At 37.9% G+C, this 21649-nt stretch overlaps 1 protein-coding gene across 1 annotated transcript in view; it reads right to left on the bottom strand.

The window, feature by feature from the left end:
* The window catches only part of LOC124117765 (cytosolic carboxypeptidase 2-like), a 104753-nt gene that overhangs the window by 58767 nt on the left and 24337 nt on the right, over positions 1–21649 (bottom strand). The window contains exons 5-11 of the mRNA XM_048386012.1: positions 7564–7631; positions 6556–6629; positions 5408–5490; positions 4454–4536; positions 3886–4019; positions 2632–2764; positions 593–714 (exon numbers count right to left, since the gene is read on the bottom strand). Of these exons, the coding sequence (XP_048241969.1) occupies positions 593–714; positions 2632–2764; positions 3886–4019; positions 4454–4536; positions 5408–5490; positions 6556–6629; positions 7564–7631 (697 nt within the window). The remainder of the gene's footprint in view (positions 1–592; positions 715–2631; positions 2765–3885; positions 4020–4453; positions 4537–5407; positions 5491–6555; positions 6630–7563; positions 7632–21649) is intronic.

Below are 21649 nucleotides of genomic sequence, written 5' to 3'. Positions count from 1 at the left end.
GGTTTCTGTTACATCTATGGGATGCAACTCTGCACAGTGAAATACACTGAAATACATAAAATTTTCTTGTCTATATTACAGAAAACAGAAGCATAGAAGGGTTATATAATTGCCAAATAACTATTATAGTAAAAGATGTAATTCATCGACCTCTGAACTGTTTGTTTACTTATGCTGGATCACATTTAACTCATTGTTTATGATATTGATAAGTGCCCCCACATGTCAATTTTCTAAGCGTGCAGGGGACCTATTACAGCAAATACGGTATATAGATGTACCAGTAAGTAAGTACCAAACAATGATAGGATTAAATGTTTTAGGGTAAACGTGTCTCATAACCTTAGCAATTTTTTCTTATTCTCTATTTATCAGAAACATGATAAAATATTCTCATCTTTGCTCAGTCTGCTGTTTTATCTCCTTAATGCCGATTGCTAGGCAGGGTAACAACAAGTACCATCTTTTTATTACTTTGGGTTTGACACGCTTAGGGTATCAAACCACCGACCTTCAGCTATCCAGCAGACACACTGCCCACTACATCACGAAGACGGTTTCCAAGAGTGATGACCACTAAAGCTGTACCTACCTGAGGTTGTTCCTGTAATACTTGATGTCCATGCCAGATCGTACCCATCCCACCTTCCTCTGCAGTGCATCCTTCTCACTGTACATCAGGGGCTTCATACCGTAGTTGTACAAACTGTCAGGCTACAAATTCAAATAACAATCATTTGAAAAAACAGTGAAACCTCATTTCTTCGATTTGTATTTCGTTGGTTGACAAAAAAGCCATGGAACTTTGAAAAAATGTTTCTGATCTGGACAATACTTTTTAGATGTAACAAATCTGTTTTTATATCATACGTCTGGTTCAAATTGTCCACATTAACAGGAGAGTTATCTTTCCTTGCCCAAACTCTGCCACCATGGTTGCCAACAGCTCTGAGCAAAAATACAGCAACTAGGCTCTCTAGCTCACCTGATGTATGAGGAAATATTGGCAGCCATGTTTAAAAAATAGAGCAACTAGGCTCTGTAGCTCACCTGATGTTTGAGGAAATAGTGGCAACCATGTTTAAAAAATAGAGCAACTAGGCTCTCTAGCTCACCTGATGTATGAGGAAATATTGGCAGCCATGTTTAAAAAATAGAGCAACTAGGCTCTCTAGCTCACCTGATGTTTGAGGAAATAGTGGCAACCATGTTTAAAAAATAGAGCAACTAGGCTCTCTAGCTCACCTGATGTATGAGGAAATATTGGCAGCCATGTTTAAAAAATAGAGCAACTAGGCTCTGTAGCTCACCTGATGTTTGAGGAAATATTGGCAGTCATGTTTAAAAAATAGAGCAACTAGGCTCAGTATCTCACCCAATGTGTGAGGAAATAGTGGCAGCCAGGTTTAAAAAATAGAGCAACTAGGCTCTGTAGCTCACCTGATGTGTGAGGAAATATTGGCAACCATGTTTGAAATCAGATTGAAATTGTGTGTGCACTTCTTCGAGATGCCATAGTGAGGATCATATATACAAAGTTTCAGCTTCATGGGAGCTGTAGTTTTAGGAGGTGTGAAATATGCAGTAACACTAGACAAATGGGGTTATGTGAGGTTAAAGGTCATAGAATAATCAAATAATCAAATATCCAAATGATCATTTCATGTTATTCCTCATACCATATACTTGTTGCAAATGAAATTTCACAATCACAAAAATTTCAGGATCAGAATTTTTTAGAGACTCCACAGCTTGGATCATTCTTGTAAAGTTTCAGCTCCATAGGCCTTTCAAGCTCAGTGTAGAGGTAAAAACGGTACAAGTTAACAATGGACAGACAACCAGGCAGAGGGACACCACTTCACTTCACATAACCTCACTTAAATATTCGGTGACCTGAAATGGGCATGTTTATCTATTTACCCCCAAAACTGAGACTTTGATATTATGATGTTTTCTGATGCTGTTGAGTATACTATTATGCGAATATGTCAACATGTTAAACTATTTCTACGTATGCCTCTACAATAAAGTGTGAACTTGGTGGGAAGTCTACAGGTACCCACCGCAATAAAATGCACACTCAACCCTTTCTTTTTTTTAATTGGTCAGTTAGACTAAACAATACAAACAAATAAAAACAATGCCACATACACTGTAGCTCACCTGGATATACATGAATTAATTACCTTTGACCTTCGTCAAACATTTTCTGCATTCATACTGAGAATTCAAAGTAACACTAAAGTTTCATAGAATTGGTCTATATAGCACCCAGGCTTGTGGTTAACAGGATCGGGTGGTCAAGCTCACTGATTTCAATGATGCATGTCTTTGTATCCCAATTGTGTGGATCGATGCTCATGATATCATTCACTGGAGTGTCTGGTCCACATTCGATTATTTAGACTGCCATCATATGGCTTGAATATTGCTGAGTGCGGCGTTAAACAACAAACAAACAAACAAACATTGTACACTCCATCTTCTGGTACAGTTCAGTAACATTTTGAACTCTATTCAGATTAAATATTACAATATAAATATCACGCTAATGACCAGTCATGCTCATCACAACAATGCTAACATTACTGTAAGATAACTGTCCTGTCAGAAACTGTCGAGACTGACCTTCATGAAGTTGACGATGGTGAACCTGTACTTGACGTTGGCTCGAGTATTGGAGACTCGGAAGTAGTACCACTGGGTGTGTTTGTTGGTGTACAGGTCATAGCGCAGCCACAGCTCGTAATCATATTCCCCACTGCCAAACACACAATCCAAAGTCAGCATTACATTCATAACTATTTTACAATTAAAAAATTATAACTCTATTATGAGAGCACTGATATTGTCAGACATGTATTTATTTCTATATCAAGTAAATATAAAAAATACACCTAGTTGTAAATCTGATATAAAATGTGTATGCATGATCATGATCATGGTTTGGTATGCATTTGGGGCTGGAGGCCTTTTGCCTGTCCATTGACTAGAGCTATGAATTGTTCCCAAAGTCTTGATGCAATATGTGCAAATATTTTCCAAATATTGCCAACTGGTAAGCCGAATTATATAACTAGGCCTCCAAACTACATGGATGCAGGTAAGAAATTGAAAGAAATTGAAAGTGCACCCTTTTACCCAACTAAAAATATAAGCACACTATCATTTGGAAATATTGATGTTTTCATGAAGGTTAGTAATTTCACTAGAAAAGACAAATGCTATCAATGATCTTTTTAAGCCACTGAGCGAGTGGCCTCACTTTTCTCAAATTAACAATTATGTCAAACACCAACAAATACACAGCAACCTTGTATTTTATAGTTCATTAGTTTCAGACATTAAGTGCATGTTATCTAAATTTTAGTATTATTTATCTTGTAAAGAGTTCAATACTCTTAATACAGAACATCCTTGTAATTGACTGAGGGTTAATGACCAATTCAGGTCACAAAAGATGTTTAAAAGCAAGGTTAAAATGGGGTTAAATATAGCGTTCCAAGATTTCACTTGCATATCAATGGTCAGGCATGTGTGCATGTGTGCATGTGTGCATGTGTGCATGTGTGCATGTGTGTGCAGCGGCTTTCACAAGTCTGGACTTGGCCCACTGAGATACCATGCTGGAGTGACTAGAGATATGCTACTCAGACACATTATACTGACTGCCAGCCAGTCCTGGTTTTATACGTTATAATGCCGTGTGCCAGACAGGGAAAAACAAACACAATCTTATAAATGTATTTTGTCATGACGGCGCCAGGGGATTGAACCACCAACCGTCTGCTTTCCAGGCAGACGCTCTAAGATGTTAGAAGCACTGTTGAGTATCTTTCAACAGACATGAAGACTGTATCACAGATGGAGCTGATAACTCACACTTGCACAGCTTTTGCCAGGTTCCCACTCTCAAACCGAGACTCAAAAACGAGGGTGGTGTCCTCTTTAGACTTGGGGATATAGCCGACCTGCTCACAGCCTGTCCTTGACCCCCCGACACGGGACCGCACAAACTGCAGAACACAAAGTCATATTGTTACCTTGACATCGAACAAATATGGCACGATGCAGTACGACACGTGATATGATACAGATAGTGATAAAGAAAGATTAACACATAACAATGGGCCAATCGGATTTGCAGTTGCATGCACAACCTTCTTGTAGAAAACCCAATTTTCTCACAACAATTATAAAAATACGGAAACTATCAATACATTAACCTACAATAAAAAGGTTGCACCACAACAACACTAGTCTTACTGTCAATTATTTTCTTATGTTATTATGATCAATGAAAATGACTCCAGTTTTCATGAATGATTCTATTCATACATGTCATCTATCCACACATACAGTATACATATTTTTCTAAAAGTTATTTGGCATGGAATGTAAGGGCTAAGCCCCTGTACATATTGGATTGATTGTCATTCATAAAACTTACAAAAGAATTCTTTGGATCATAATTGTAGACGACTTTGCCACCACCATCTTCACCTCGCACCATCGGCGTCTTCTCTAGGCCAGCTGGGGACATTGATGGGATTAAATCTTAACAAAACATATCACCAGCAAATTAAGCATTCTTACAGCAAGAACAGAATCAAAGACTTTCGAAAAGTTGGGTGCCAATCTTGGTGATCAATTGAATAATATCAGCTCTATTTTGATAAAATACACTGCACCCATTCACTACCAGAACTTCATGATGTCAACATCTTCATCTCTCTCATCATCAACTTCCAATGAAATTACTCTCACACATGGATGGACAGTCCTCGTTTTATCCCCTAACACCGAGCACCAGGCAGGGAAACAAAAAGTACAATTTTGTATCTTCTTTTTGTATGAAGCAGCCAGGGTTTGAACCACCATCCTTCCACTTACCAGGTAGATGCTCTATCCACCAGACAATGGAGGTGGTCCAGCTTTAGTAGTTACCATGTCCAGGATATTTATCATAATGGAGATACAATACACTGTACCAGTGAGGAGTGGTGTGTGCTGGCACACGTGCACTTAATGCAGGGTATATTTGTGATACAGACCTGGCAAACCTTATTCATTTTGAATATATATTTAAACTTTCAAAACAAATTTGTTACAGAAGTAAAATATTTTTTTCTTGTTTTCTTTGTTGTTTAACAATATTTCAGCTACAGCAATATTTCAGCTATATCACATAATGTACGTAAACATGTCTGGACCAGACAATCCAGTGATGGTTATTATAGACAACGATCCATGCCATCAGGGTACGATGCTACAGTATCAATCAAGTTACCAAATCTGACAACCAGATTCAAGAAGATGCTCCTTACGATCAGCATAGGTTGCTGGGGACCTACTCTGACCTTGAATCCCATGGGGGAAATGCTACAAATGAATGTCAACTCACTCTGTTTGTAGAAGGTCTCTGGGTCTGTTGGCACATAGCGTATGTGTTTCACCTTGTTGTCCTGGACCTGAAGGTCAGCGGGCCTGGATCGGAAACACAATGTCAGACACAGTGACATCTTACTAAAGGCGCAACATGAGAGTAAGTGAGTTCATTTGGGTTACCCTGCTTTTAGCAATATCGGGCTAAAAGCAATGAGTGTGAGTTATCGAGAATCGGGCATTCAACATGAGTGAACACTTTAACCACTTGGCTAATCCACCATCCTGCTCACCATGAGATCTGTACTGAGAAGTATTAAGTGTTCTCTGTTCTATAGGATGTTTACTGCAATTATTTTGTCTACATTCTGATTTTTTGTTATTTAATGATAAACACACCTACTGTCCACCATTGAGGAGAGAATGGCAAACAAATAGAGCAGCTACATGTAAGAGGCACTGTCTACACCAATAGTCGGCAAAGAGCTTGGTAAACCAAGTGTTCCTGGCTCTCCTTGTGCTGCTACATCTGTCAAGGCCATGGTTGTTGTTACAGTTGAATTAGGCTTATGTATCTATTTATCTTATGTATCTATGGCAACAAGCCAAAAAACTTGATCTACACATTTCTGTGATGATGAGTGTGAATTGAAATAAATGTGAAAGATGATAAGTGTGAATGATGACAGGTGTGAATGATAAGTGTGAATTGCAAAAAGTGTGAATGGTGATAAGCACAGGGATAATTCTAGGGTGGGGCCTTGTGCTTTTAGCCCCTACATTTGAAAAAAGGCCCACATTTTCAAATACAATGGGGCATTTTAGCATTGTACTGTATGGGCGTACCTCTGGAATATTTGAAATTTTCATATAAAGGGCCCATGTCAGAAAATTCCTGGAGTCAACCCTATAAGTATGGCTGATGCCAGGTGTGAATGATAAGTGTGAATGATGATGATAAGTGTGAATTATAATAAATGTGAATGATAAGTGTCAATAGTGATAAGCATGAACACTTACAATATTGGTCTGTTTGTGTGTGACAAACAGAATCAAGCAATCAGGCAATCAAACCACACCACTAGGTTAACTGTTCAATTAGCATCCATCAACACACATCCAATACTCCTTGTAACCTCAGAAAAATCAATCATTTTAGACACTTACCATCTTGCGGCTTGTTGTGGGCCAGGTTCCTTTGCCAGGGCATATAGATTACGAGGTTCTCGTAGTTTGGGTACCTGGATAAGGGTTTGAATTGTCATTAAGTAAAATGACTGATTGTGTACTGCAATCTGATTGGTAGAAAGACATGGTTAAATTAGATTTGATCCTTGAAAATTTCCGGAAATACACTGCATATGAATACTTTTCTTGGTAACTTTCTTCCTTTTCTTCCAAACAGCCCCAGTGAGGGAAAGAACAAGTACCATCTTTTAACATCGTTTGGTATAAAGTGACCACTGACCTTCCTCTCTCTCTCTCGAGAGAGCGGCTCAATACACTAGAAAAGATATCCACAAAATGTTAACCCTTGGGGAATTCCCAAAGAATACAAAGAAACCATCACAGTTAAATTGATAACATTCTCAGGCAAATCATAGACATTCTGTAAAGGAAACTCTAAAACTGATTGATATTTTTAAGAACTATGACCAATCATAAATCACAATATATTGCAGATTCTATTCATGTATAATAAGGCCACCCAAATTCATTTTGTTATTAGCTCTGTTAAATTGGAGGAGCTGTCAGTGTTATTTCTAAAGACAATTCTTTTCTAAATAACACATTCATCATTATGATATGCATAATTAAAAAATATTAATAAACTGCAGTTGATGAATACAAACATCTGATTCCCATTTGAATTGTCCATTAATAAAATGAAGGATTCACAAAGTTTGTGTATTTAACCTTTTAAGAACATTGTAGGAGCTATTTTCACTGGGAGATATATCTGTAGCCAAACATGGTTCTATGAAACTCCTGATAAAGTCAAGCATCCTTTCAAGTACATCCTTTTTGCTTGTTTATTCTTTTCATCAAACAATATCACAATGACCTGTATTTGATAAACACTGCATGACAAAAAAATAAGATCAAATATTTGTTGGCTTTTCCTACCTGCATCCTCCCTCCCTCGTCTACCTCCCTCCCTCGTCTACTACTTACCATTCTCCCAGCTTCATAACTGTACACCAGCTGAGTGGTTCGCAACAGTTCCTCCTGAAGTTTGTTGTCTGGAAAATATCACCATGGCATTAATCTGAGGACAATTTTCTCTCAATATGTTGTAAGGATAAGAGCTTTTTGCTGCTCCCGCAACTGCCTTCTTCAATCAGCCACACATGAGGAGTTTTATTCTGGTAACAATGCAGAATCCATAGCCTTCATACTGATCAATATGCTTTATCAAATGAATCAATACACTATTAAAAACTTTCTAAAAATTTCATTATTTTTTTTCTTTCTAATGATCAAAGCTTGATTACTTTGTATTCAATGTCATGGCTTGAAATCAATCAAGCTGAAGTTAATTTCGATATGATATAGATTAATATTTGACACCCATACCATGGTTTTGATTAATTTCTTATTGAAGATTTAATCGGTATTTTTTTAGCTAATGAGTTTAATGCTGAAAAATCATTAACAAAACTCAACCTGCACAAACCTGATACAAAATAATCAAATGTATCTGAGTTTTTCAAACAGCCATATTGTTTTTTAAAACTTCTAACATAATCATGATATTTAACAGATTTGCATAAAAGAAATTTTGGACAAACATCTAAACTCATTTCCTATGGTTTCCAAAATTATCACAATTAATTGACACCTTTAAAATGAAACCGGTTACAACAGAATGTGCAAAATCTTAATGACATATTAATGTCATGCACCTGGAATAGGTTGAAACTGACATCAAAGTTTGGCAAATGAAATAAAATGATCTCAATCATTGCAGAAATTGCTTGATCATTTCAACATCAAAGATAACACCAGATCATGGAACAACCCCACAAGAACAGCAGCAAAGTTCCTCGCAGCCTTGATTTAATTTGTGATCCATGCATCAATATTCCTATTTGTGTTTCCTGTGTGGTTATTGACGACTGATTGATTGATATTGACGAGATCAAAGCCTTGGTTCTGGTAGTGGTTGTGGTTGCAGGTTGTCAGTCAGGATAATGTTGAATTGACATGCATTTAGGTGTACACCCTACATCTCATATTGGGTCGATTATCAGAGATTAGTGATTGACTGTTTTTTATACATGACAGTCAGCACTATTCAAGCTATACTAAATAATCAAGTCTTGGCCTGACAACTTGTGGTTGATAGCATGAGCAACTATCAACAGCATCAATCTGCAATGTGACACAATTGTTGACAAACATGTCACACAATGGAACCACCCTCTCCTTAAAACTGTGATCTAGTAGGCAAATAAAGACTGCTTGATTTCCGAAGCAATTCAAATGACAGATTTCTCAAACGATTCAGTTTCATTTCTTTACAACCTTGATTTGGTAACATACAAATGACCCCACACAAAGCACAAATATTCCTACAAATGTACACCCATAGATGCCATGCCGCTCATAAACAACATGGTGTATCATATACAAAACAGTATAATGGCAATGCTTTATTTGTTGGCAGTTAGAAGTCTTCAATTACCGAATTCGACATAATAAGTGCCCCGCTCTAATAAGCGCCCACTGCAATATTTGCTGATATATTGGCTAGTGAACAATCAGAATTAGCACCCCTTCTGATTGATCAATGTACACAAGACTTATTTATTCGTGTATAATACGTGTGTTATATGCATCCTTAATTATGGGAAATTAAATTCCTGAAAGATATATCTGTCGTATATAAACATTTCAGGCTGTAGCATAAATTCTGTTGTTTTTCACCAAAATAATATTCTAATGAGAGCCCCCTATTTCTAATTTTGAGAGCGCCCTGGGCACTTATTATGTCTAATACGGTATATTTGTTTCAATATGCAGTGCTTGTCTGAATGGTTTGCACAATAGAAATGTAAAATTAAGAATCTTTATGTTGATTGGCTGGTTAGAAAGTTCACCTGACGTGACCTCCGCTGGCGGTATCTTCACATCAGCATGCGGAGATGTATTGTATCAAAGCAAAAGATATGATTTTTATGAGATTGGTCTTAAGACAAGCATGGCATCCGTTCTGCCTTGGAAAATAGCAGTTTACTTATTAATGACAATGACAATCATTGAATGATTGATAAGTATTCATTATCAGTTATTTTATTCAAATCATTGACTTTGACAAAAATAATATGATTTCATAAATCATAATACATATATGTAATATTACTAGAAAATGTCAAGTTTGAGGTGACTTTCAACTAATTAAGGTCAGATATAGCAAGCAAGGAAACCGAGTGCAAGAGTTCTGTCCAGTACAAACTGGTCAGGGTATAGTCTTCACCACATCAGATGAGGTGTAGCTGATCATGAATGAGTGACATGCAATACAGTCTCTAGTGGTTCCAAGTCATTAAGATGCATTTGAAATTGAGTAAGAACAATTATCAAATATTGATACCAAGGTAAGATTGAAAAGATCAACTGTTGGCCATGACAGTAGGAATGGCAAGTTGGTGTCTCTAAGTCAGTATCACAATACCACAGGAATTTTGAAAACGTATCCCACATTAACTTATTACTCAAAAGAAGTTAAAGAAAACTTGATTCTTTCAAATTACTATGGTTAATCGGTCATGGCATGACAGATTAACAATAGCAGTGTTAGAATTTGGCACTAGTCTTGTAGTCCTTGCCAAACTGCTCAATTGTTAAGGTATCATATTGAGGACTAGTAGAAATTTGCCATTTTCAAGGGTTTTGCTATTGACATCATTATAAGGACTAGTGGACTTTAACAGTTTCTTAACTTCTTTTGAGTAGTATATCCGTACAAGGTACCGGGTATATCGCATAGTAATGTCTCAAAATAATCAGCTGAAATATGGCTGATTCTGCACAAATCCCTGTACTTGTTTCCTGTCAAGAGGTACTGAACCTGAGAAATTGTCTCTATGTATGTTTGTTTGTCGTTTAATGCCACACTCAGTCAAACTTATACCTTTTCAGTATATTCAAACTTTCAAAAAAGATTTGTCCAAAGGTTCCAGAAGTCCATATTTTGTTTCTTATTTTGCTTGTTGTTCAACGCCATACTCATCAATATTCCACCTTCATGATGGCAGTCTATATATATTGAAGTCAGGACCAGACAACCCAGTGATCAATATTATGATCAACAATTAATTCACTGTCAAGGCAAAACAACATGCTATCAGTGAAGTCACTTAATAAATATATTTAGATATATTTTTTGTGTCTTTCTCATCTCCTGCTTGCCCTAAGTTAGCATCCTACTTAGAAAAATAAACAAGAAGATTTTTATATCCACTTATTTGCCTGCCTCAAAACATGTGAGCCTGCTCTGTACAAACAGAGTCCTTGATGTATTTCTAATGATTTTCGATACAGTGAAGTAACTCTGTGTATACTTTGGTTAAAATGCTCTCCTGTTTATCACTCTTTCACACTCTTAGTCTCAAGACTGAGGCAGGAACAGCTGCACTATGAATATAGCACAATAACAATGCCCTTGGTACATGAGCACTTAGACTTTGGGAAAAAGTTCAAAGTGATAACAAGTTTTGCAATTACTGGCATATTGGTATACTGCAATACGCTTATCAAATGATACAAATTGCAATATTTTATCTGGGTAAAAAATATATCACAAGGTTTGTTCCAATTTGTATCGTTTAAACTAAAATCTACACAGAAATTAATTCACAAATAATGTTTCCCTTTGAAATTGAGTGAGTGAGTGAGTGAGTGAGTGAGTGAGTGAGTGAGTGAGTGAGTGAGTGAGTGAGTTGGGTTTAACGCCGCTTTTAACAGTATTCCAGTTATATCGCGGCGTGTCAGCTTAATGTGGGAGGAAAGCCCGAAGTGATGCAGGTCAGACGTTTACCACTTTGGTGAAACCCACGAGCACAGGTATGGTGCTGACAAACCTAGAAACATAATCGGGGCAAACCGGGATTCGAACCCACAATCATAGGTTTCTGGCATGCCCAATGGACGCAACTCTGCACAGCGAATCGCGGCGCCTTAGACGACTGGGCCACCCGTGCCCCCTTGAAATTGATTGACAAAACGGCAGAAATGTGGATGAGTGTTTTGTCTCATGTTGACTGACCATCCTTACTTTGAAATTGTAATATTTACTTCAGTATGCAGAAAACAGGATCTACATACACAACCAGAGTCAAGTAAGTTAGTCCTGGGATCAGTCTGTCCCCCTTCAGAAGATTTTCTTTATAAAGTGGCGTCCACCTTCCACTTTACAATTCTCACTAGATTTCAATCCCAGCTAATAACATTTTAACTATGCATGCTTCAATAATATCTAATCACTAGTCAAAGCATGGTGTAGACACTACTTTATTCTAGGTCGATCAAGTCAGCAGTTAATCAAGTGATACATAACTTTTCACCTATTGGAGCCATTACTTGATCAAATATGCAGCTGTAGAGCTGCAAGTGAAGGGACATATAGAAGCACAGTTGCCCCAATCAGCTGGTGAGAGTGTCACTATGGCATACTCACATCCTAAGTTTGTTGTACCATTAATCATTCAAGGCATGATTCTATTTCTGTCAGATGTAGCTCACATTGAGATGTACATGAGATTAATGAGACCAGTGAAAATGATCTGCATCAATATTTTATTTCATCAGCTCACATCAAACAATGAAGAACTGGCAATGTATTAACTGTTTCTAAACACTGTATCATTTGATATGTGTACATACTCTAACCATTGAAAGTTGTCTGATTCATAGTGTATATTTTGATACAATCTTTTCAGTATTTGTTGTAATAAGTGCTCCATAAGCTTAGAAAATTTCACAGATGGGGGCCTAATAAAACCATACACGATGAGTTAAATCTGTTTTCAGAGAATGAGTCATAGTGAGGCAATTATACCCCTTCTGTGGTGCTGTTTTCTGTAAAAAATCTAATGTACCGTATATGACCGCGGATAAGCCGACCTCGTAAGTAAGCCGAGGTGTTAACTTGACCATTGAAATACAAAAGAAAATGATATGACCCGCAGATAAGCCAACCAGGAATTGAAAGGCAAAAAAACACTGCGAAGTCGGACTGCAAGACATGTGCCGGTGTACTCGCAGATATTCAAAAATATAAGATGAAAAATGTTGTAATTATATTGAAAAAGTCATTATTATTTCTAATAAAGATTTAACAAACCAGTCATCCACTTTCATAATGTGGGAAGCTGTTTCTCGTGTGTTTTTTTAATCTCATAATGATCGTCATATGTTGCCATCAACAACGAAGCGCCATTTTGTGAATCGGTGTATATAGAATTATGAACCCGTGAGAAAATATATCAGCTAGAGCTAAGACTCGCAGTTTGAATTCAACATCGTAAGCATGGCGTTTTCGTTTCAAACTCATGATGAGAATGTCAGTCAGTAAAAATATACCAACTTTTATAACCCCCCCTTTACACCACTATTGTATGTTAATCAAATTGAATTAAATAAACTATCATACTATGAACCCACTGAATGACCATCACTTACTCACAGGCTTCTCCAGTTTATTAAACTAATCTCTCGAAAACAAAGGAATTAAGCCCCTACTCCCAACGGTGTCTAGCCGGGAGAGCCACATTTCAGAAATGGCTATTGCCGGCAGAGCCACATTTTCAGCTGAGTGCATTTCACCTATTCTAGCGGGTAATTACTTAATCCGATTACCGATACCTTTATATGAGTGTCCCACATTTAAGTTACTAAGCGTGGTGTTCTTTAGAGATACCTTTAAATGAGTGTCCCACATTTAAATTACTAAGTGTGGTGTTCTTTAGAGATACCTTTAAATGAGTGTCCCACATTAGTTGGACTTTGAACGTGCAGCTCACAATGCTGTGACTGATGTATTTCCTGGGACATTAGTTAGAGGGTGTTTCTTTCACTTCACCCAATGTATCTGGAGGAGGGTGCAGAAAGAAGGTCTGGTGATGGACTATAAGGAAGATGAGGAGGTGAAGAAGCTGGTGAGAAGAGCTGCTGCCCTCCCTCTACTACCTCGTGACAAAGTGGATGATGTGTGGCTTGATGCCATTGCTGACTCTCCTGCTGGCCCAAAAGTGACTGCCTTCATAGACTACGTGACAACCACCCACACCTTGAAAATGTTTGTGTAAACAACATGACAATACCAATCGGCCCGTTATTATCAATGCTCATTTCCTTGTGTACCGTGTTGCTTTTTAAACAACAGGAAGCAATCACAGTGGTCACCGTTTGTGACGTCACAGGAAACAGCTGATCACATGTTTTTGCAAATGGCGAACGGAATAACTCGCCGATACAGTTGTTTATTTGCCTCTTTCAATAAAGGTAGACACTTGTTCACTATCAATTTATGTGAATTACATATATTGTTAGATGTAAAAATTGTCGAGTTTACGAAGAACGATAAACTTTGAACATTCAATTGAAAACTTATTATCAGAAGTAGTAACATGCATAACATTTTTTTAATAATGACAACATTGGTGTATAATAATAACAACTTTATTGATAATTTATAACAATAATGGCTCTAGTCGTGGCAACTTCCAAACTTTTGAGAAGTTGTGATCTATCGGACCGTCATTCAGGCGATGTTTCTGACAGATCACGATCTGAAAAATACTATCATGAAAGTGTATCCCGTGGATAAGCCGACCCCTTTCTACAGAATCTTTTTTCTGGTCCTCAAAATTCGGCTTATACGCGGTCATATACGGTACTCATAAATTGAAAATAACGATTTTCAGGTAAATTTTCAGTCTTAGTAGGGTGCACTTATAAAGATTACTTACAGATTGGTCTAGAAATTGTTCAAGAGGTGCTTATAGGAAGGAGCAGAGTGCTCAATATGGCAAATTCTTAAAATCATTTTGAAGATCAGACTCATCCTCAATATCATCAGGGCTTGCATTTTGGTAAACCTACACTAACCCCTAGCTCTATTCCCATGGTTCTCGAGATCTCAAATTATCCACCCTTGATTTTCAGCAACATTTCACTGACCAATAAAAAGTTGAGATAAGGAAAAAGAAAATGGGTAAGGGAGAAATTGCCACCGCCAGTTTTAAAGGACATGAGGACATCCTCTCAATCAAAAAGATTTTTGAGGGCTATCTTTTGCACTGTCAGTCATTTTTTCAATGTCAAATTTCTAGAAGCAAACTCTGTCGTAATAATGGGGACTGGCCACCATGTTGTTACTGCCAACCCAACATTAATCATGGTTTGTAACTCGCATTCTGATTGGTCCTTCAGACTGAGTAGCACAGCAAATCAAATTGGCTAATGGAAATCAATGGAAGGTAATTTGAGATTGCAAGAACCACAGGAATGGATCCAGGGGTTAGTGTGAGTTTACCAAAATGCAAGCCCTGAAGATATAGTGGATGGATCAGGCGTGTAAAGGGTCTGATCTTAATGAGACTGAAAATATATTGGCCATGCATGCCCATCACACCCAACACTGTAAGAAACAAATAGTACCAAAGATGTTTATTCCATACCACCACAAAAAGGTTTACCTCAGAATAATCAAATACATATATACACATGCCTACAAACTAAGCACTTCCAGAGGCACCCATGAAGAGAACCCAAGCCCATGGAATTTGGGTGGTCATACTCGCCGACTTAGTTGATGCATGCCATCGTATCCAAATTGATGAGTGTGATGTTAAACAACAAACTTCCAGAGGGGTAGCTGATTTTGATTTCAGACAAATGCTATCACGACAACTTCATGACCATATCAATCTTTGATTCCTCTTTATCATTACCAAATTTAGAAAAAATCTTCACATGTTGATTGACCATCAACCAATATCCAAGAAAATGAACCAATCTCAATCTCATTAAAATCAGATGTTAGTTCTCGCTATGCCAAACAAAGATCTGAGGACATCCCATTAAGGGACACATCAGAACGACCTTTCATCCAACCAATCAGAGCGTCGCTTACCAGATCATGAAAGTGACAGTCGGAATGTGTTTTCTAATCATGCAACCACGAAATATTTAACATGGGGTATTCCGAACGACAGTTACGGGTTTTATGATTATATCCAAAAAATCTGGGCCATCTATAAGCCATTCCAGAATGTTCTTCTTATCAGTTTTAATTTTTTAAATCGAGAATACGTCAAAATATGTTTCGCCACGTAGTCGCCAGTTTGAAACTTGTGTGGTAAAGCTCGTGAAAGCTGCCTTCTGATTGTCTAATGTCGATTTCTTGTCAGTCATTTCATTGGTCGGTCAAAATTCGCGAAAGGTCGTTCTGACGTGACCAGTAATGGGATGTCCTCAGATCTTTGTTTAGTGGTAGCGAAAACTAAGATCTGATTTAAATGAGATTGAACCAATCCGAAACCTTGTTTTTGTAAAAGTTTGGTCAGAAAATGTGATGTGCCTGAGCCATATACAGCATTTCACGATGGTCATCAACAGAATGATAAATGACCCTTCCAACCTGAACACCGTTATCAATTTCAGGGCAGGGGTAGTAAATAGCACTCAATGAATCAATATATCACTGGAGCAAGGTGAGAGAGTTCCTGTGCTCTGTTGTCAATATCTTGTGAATTTCATTACCTGAGTATATCAACTCATATTAACCAGAGTCTTGACAGAAATGTTTCTTTGATTGCCCTCATGTGAATGGGTGTCATGTCAATCGACAAGTCAGTGACTGAGTTACAGGGAACAAAATTAACACATTTGTAATATATAATCCTGTATATCATTAATAGACAAAGAGTATTCATTGATATGAAGGTCAGCTGACAGCAATATGCCAACAATGTGATTTATTAACACACCAAGTCAATCCATATGTGTTCCCTCTATCATAATATGCAACTTGTATAAGTTTCAAATAGTAACACACTGATTTGAAATAAAAAAAGTTATAAACTTGATTACGTACCAAAACCTGATTCTGCGTCACTGTTTAATTTAAAAAATACTTATTATTTATTCATTTTGTTTAGGGAATTGGTCAGTTAGCTAAAAAAATTTGTTCAAACATACTTATTTTGCATTTGTCCGACACCTAAAGAAAAGAAAAGGGCCTTACCAAAGTAGTTACGGTACATAGACATGTAATTATGTAACAAGAAAACAACCTGCACAGATTTCCTGTAAACAAACTGACCCCAAAAAACAATGACAAGCAGCCCTATGTACAAATATATCTGTTGCCCATAGGGGTATTAATTTTTAATGTAAAAGCATATTTTATGATTAATCGGATATTTAATTAAAGGACTGGAATACCTTTTGGTTCATAAGCATTTTCAGTCAAATTGAAAACCTATTTGAGAGTCTTATGGTTGCAGGTCTCACTGTAAATTGGGTAAAGAAAAACAACAGAAATATATGAAAAAACATAATTCAGCTTAGTAAATAGAGCAAAATATTGAATCTTGTCAAAATGTATTGCACTGTATTGTGATAATTAATATGATAACACATCAATACTACGAGGGGTAAAACATCAACACTACGAGGTATTGTCACACCTAAAGAGTTCAAAAGTTACCTGCATTCTTGAATATATCCACATCGCGGAGCACCTCCATCTGACTACAACATCGCAACGGGCCATCGTAAAATCCCAGGTCAGAATCACTCGAGTCACTCTCATCACTACTGTCAGTGCAGACCAACAATGTGTTCTTAGAATTCATTTTGAAACTTGTAACTTGACATCAACCCTTTAAACGTTATCATGAATAATGTCCCAGTGTATGATGAACTCAAAATTCATCACACATGGCCATGTCAAGTCAGTAGGATCTGTGACACATGCAAGTTCGATTTCACACCCATTTAAAGTTTTTAAAAAGCACCCTTATTCATTTATACACAAAAATAATCCTTCTTAAAACTTCTTCCAACACATATCCAGTGTCATTTAAATGAAGTGCCCCTCTTGATATATCCAGTCAGAGAATGAGCTACTATCATTTTGGGTAACTATAGATCCATGTGGTTATAAAGCTCTACACAAGTGCACAAGACATAAGTCTTGCCACTTTGACTGTAACTTCAGCTTTACTTTGATCTGCAGTCTAACAAACACTGACATGGTCTCCTGCCTAACCCAGGCCAGCCTCATTTCCAACTGTGATTGCTGTGGATAAACATCAATCCATGGTCATTACACTGATGATTGATCAATGAACACAATCATCTGACCAACAGTTTTCCAGTCCTATCATCACTGAATTCCTGAAACTACTTCCATCTAGTAAAACATGTCTTGTTTCTAGATCTGGCAAGACTTCGAAAGGAAACATCTTTGAATTTTTCATTTATCCACAAAAAATGATGATTGTTTCTATGTCAATATTGAGAAAACCAGCATCAATATCTGTTCGTCATTATATGCATGTGAGGTAAACACACATGGAATTATCCCCAAGTGGAGTGTATTTTAAAAAATCTATTATAAATAAAGTGGAGCTGGTGAAGAAATCAATGTTAATTCAATCAGGTGACAATCAGTGCTGGTGTTGACTTAACTCATTCAGTCAACATTGACGACAGTAATTGACGTGGTTTTACATGCAATCAACATCAACGAAAGCCCAACTTCTTGATGCTATCTGTTGTTTTCCTTGTCTTGCTGATACTATCAACAATTTTCATAATTTCCTTCATGAAATAGGTCTAAGGACGTCCATAATCAGCTGGGCTCCTGACAGAGAAGCTACACATAACTGCTAACTGTGAAATCAAGAAAAGAAATAACAAGTCCACTGATTTCAAACCCACATTCAATGAGATGAGAAACATACAGCTGATGCCACATGTTATTATCAGTATGATTACACTTGAAATGAAAAGGATGTTCTCTTTTGTTCTTGTCTTTTATCTTAAAAGATTCTTCATGAAGATATCTGTATACATTAAGACATGTTACCAACAATTCTGTCCAAAGTATTCTCTCAAGAGAACTACACATACATGAGAAATTGAGTCTTAACATATAGATCACTTCCAATGCTTAAAAAACACAACTTCCAACTTTCCACAACAGCACTTGATCCTCGGGACAGTTTATCCCAGAATGACGTCCTAGTTAAATGAAATGTCATCAAGCCAGGTATATACACTTCAGATGATTTCCAGCATAGTTCCCGGTACACAGCATTTTGTGTCATTTGATATCAATGTCTTCATTTTGTTCCCAAAATGATCAATCACGAGCTCTGACCACTGGTCATCATTTACGTTGACACTGCCCACCTGTGATTTTGCTGAATTTACCTGCACCCACATACACCTGTTGCCACAGTGTGGTGAAATACTTCAGCCAAATCATGAAATCCAAGCAGCAGACATATCACATTTACGGTGTCAGGTAATCCGATGTCTTGACCACTGGTCAACACATTGTTTTGGTAATCAAGTATGCGGAAGTCAAACAACACAGAGAAACATACACACCAAGTGGTGTTGTCTTAAAATGGTTGCACAACAGCATAGACAGCAATGTGAATAAATTGACACCCGGGGAGTCTTCTGGTCAACCCATCTGTGGCTTTGACTTAACACACCTGTAATCAACTGCACACCTTGTAATCAAGCTATGAATACAGGTAATCTGCCAGTGCAAACTTCCCCAACCGACAACCAACTGCCTAAATCAATATCAAGCACAGATATATCTTAAGACATTTGGTGTGTTCTGTTCCCGGCAGGCTTATCTTACGTAGACCTAGTCTTGGTGAGATAGGTGATAGACGATGGGAGGTGATAGGTCCACATTGTTGATGGGGCTTAGTAAGGCTGGTGATAGGTCCATATTGGTAATGGGGCCAGGTGGGTGATAGCTCCATGTAGGTGATAGGGAAAGGTAGGTGTTGGGACTGGGTAGGTGATAAGTCAGTGACAGGGCAGGTGATGGGTCCATATTGGTAATGGGGCTAGGTGGGTGATAGCTCCATGTAGGTGATAGGGAAAGGTAGGTGCTGGGACTTGGTAGGTGATAAGTTGGTGACAGGGCTAGGTAGGTCATGGGTCGACATTGGTAATGGGGCTAGGTGGGTGATAGCTCCATGTAGGTGATAGGGAAAGGTAGGTGCTGGGACTGGGTAGGTGATAAGTCGGTGACAGGGCAGGTGATGGGTTCATCTTGGTGATGGGGCTAGGTGGGTGATAGGTCCATGTAGGTGATAGGGAAAGGTAGGTGCTGGGACTGGGTAGTTGATAAGTCAGTGACAGGGCAGGTGATGGGTCCATATTGGTGATTGGGCTAGGTAGGTGATAGGTCCATGTAGGTGATAGGGAAAGGTAGGTGCTGGGATTGGGTAGGTGATAAGTTGGTGACAGGGCTAGGTAGGTCATGGGTCCACATTGGGGATGGGGCTAGATACCGTATATCGCTGTGTATAAGGCGAGTTTTTCGTACCTAAAATGAGGGGGCTAAGAAGGGGGGTCGTCTTATACACGGAGTCAAAGATCTCACATTTTTTTCCACTGGCGATGTCAACCGGCGTCCGATAGCCAGCCCAGCATTTGACAATAAAACTTCGCATTTCGTCCTAAATAACTGTTCCAATAACTATTTCCATACATAAACATGATTTGTATCTCTTTCCCTTGAATAAAGTTTAATAATTTCTGCAAATAAAGTTGAAATGACCCTCGCCTCGATGCAGATTGTCAAACCAGCTGACACGGTAAAACAATCAACATCCGTGAGTAGTGAGCCGGAAGTACCGGTAAGCATTTGCATATTGCACATGTGACCTAACATGTGATAACCGATGAAGCTAAAATCAATTCCCGCTGTTTTTACAGTTGTATTAACAAGTGTTGGAGACGGTGTGTACAAGTGATTGTGGAATAAACACGCTGAATGTGAAGCAAACATAAGCCTAGTTAGTTACAACATAGTTAATTGGTGATTAAATTACTCACCATTGTCTCTTATATGTTATTACTTCATAAATGAATTTTATTTTACGGGCACCAATTTGGTGTCGTACCGTGTAAACACAAAATGGCGACGTGTGCTGGAGTTACACACGCGGCCTATCATTGTAGAAAAAAAACAACGCAAGATAAACATATTTTTATTGCATATATAAGGTTTGTGTGCGCACTTGTGATGTGTGCGAAATACGCATCAGTCGGAAAGCGCACGTTAAATCTCCAAAGTAACTAACTAACTTGTGATGTCCGTGTGCGAAATACGCTACAGTCGGAAAGCGCACGTTAAATCTTCTATATCAGTCAGACTTGTGATGTGTTTCATTCCCGGTCGCCTTATACACGGAGTATAGGATTTTGGGTTGATTTTTAAGGCGTGTACAGGGGGGTCGTCTTATACGTGGGGTCGCCTTATACACAGCGATATACGGTAGGTGATGGGGCAAAGAAGTGATAGGGGTAGGTTGATGATAGGTTTGAGCAGGTGATGAGTTGGTAATGATGCTAGGTAGGTGATTGGGCTAGATTGGTGATAGGTATGTGCAGGTGATGATGCTAGGCAGGAGTTCAGATGGCCATCGGTCACTGGTCATAGACCGATAACATTTCAATTTGACCTATGGTTTGTTTAAGTTGTCAGATTTTTGACCGATAGAAATGCTGAGCAAGGCATCACAGGAGCCATAATTTCATGATTAAAAAGTAAATAGTAAGGATTATTCCTACTTGTAGACTTGTGAGAATGTTCAGTACACATATTGTCCTGTTTTTTATCAGAGCTTTCAGCATCATATATGCCTTTAATATTTTTCATGGCACAATACTATAATCATCGGATTACAGGTTTTTGGACATCATACGTTTTCTATCGCGAACGCTTGCACTATGAAGAGGTGTGTGGCGTCACACAGAAATTGTAAATACTCAGATGATGGCTTGTTTTTAAGATAACGTTGTCCATTATATTAAGTGAATGAGATGTTTCACAGTTGTTCATGTGATTAGCGAGAAAACTATGAATGTTTCTTCAGCGTCCGAAAACACATAACATGGGGATATATGTCGTATTAATATGTTGTTTTGTTTTTTTCAACAAAAGGTAAGTTAGTACATTAGGTAAGGTTTTTTTTCAATATGCTTC

Source organism: Haliotis rufescens, unplaced genomic scaffold (genome assembly GCF_023055435.1).
Source record: "Haliotis rufescens isolate VD_foot unplaced genomic scaffold, xgHalRufe1.0.p SCAF_6, whole genome shotgun sequence".
NCBI classification, from domain to species: domain Eukaryota; kingdom Metazoa; phylum Mollusca; class Gastropoda; order Lepetellida; family Haliotidae; genus Haliotis; species Haliotis rufescens.
Note: the sequence above shows the minus strand (reverse complement) of the source record. Positions and strands in the feature narration are given on the sequence as shown.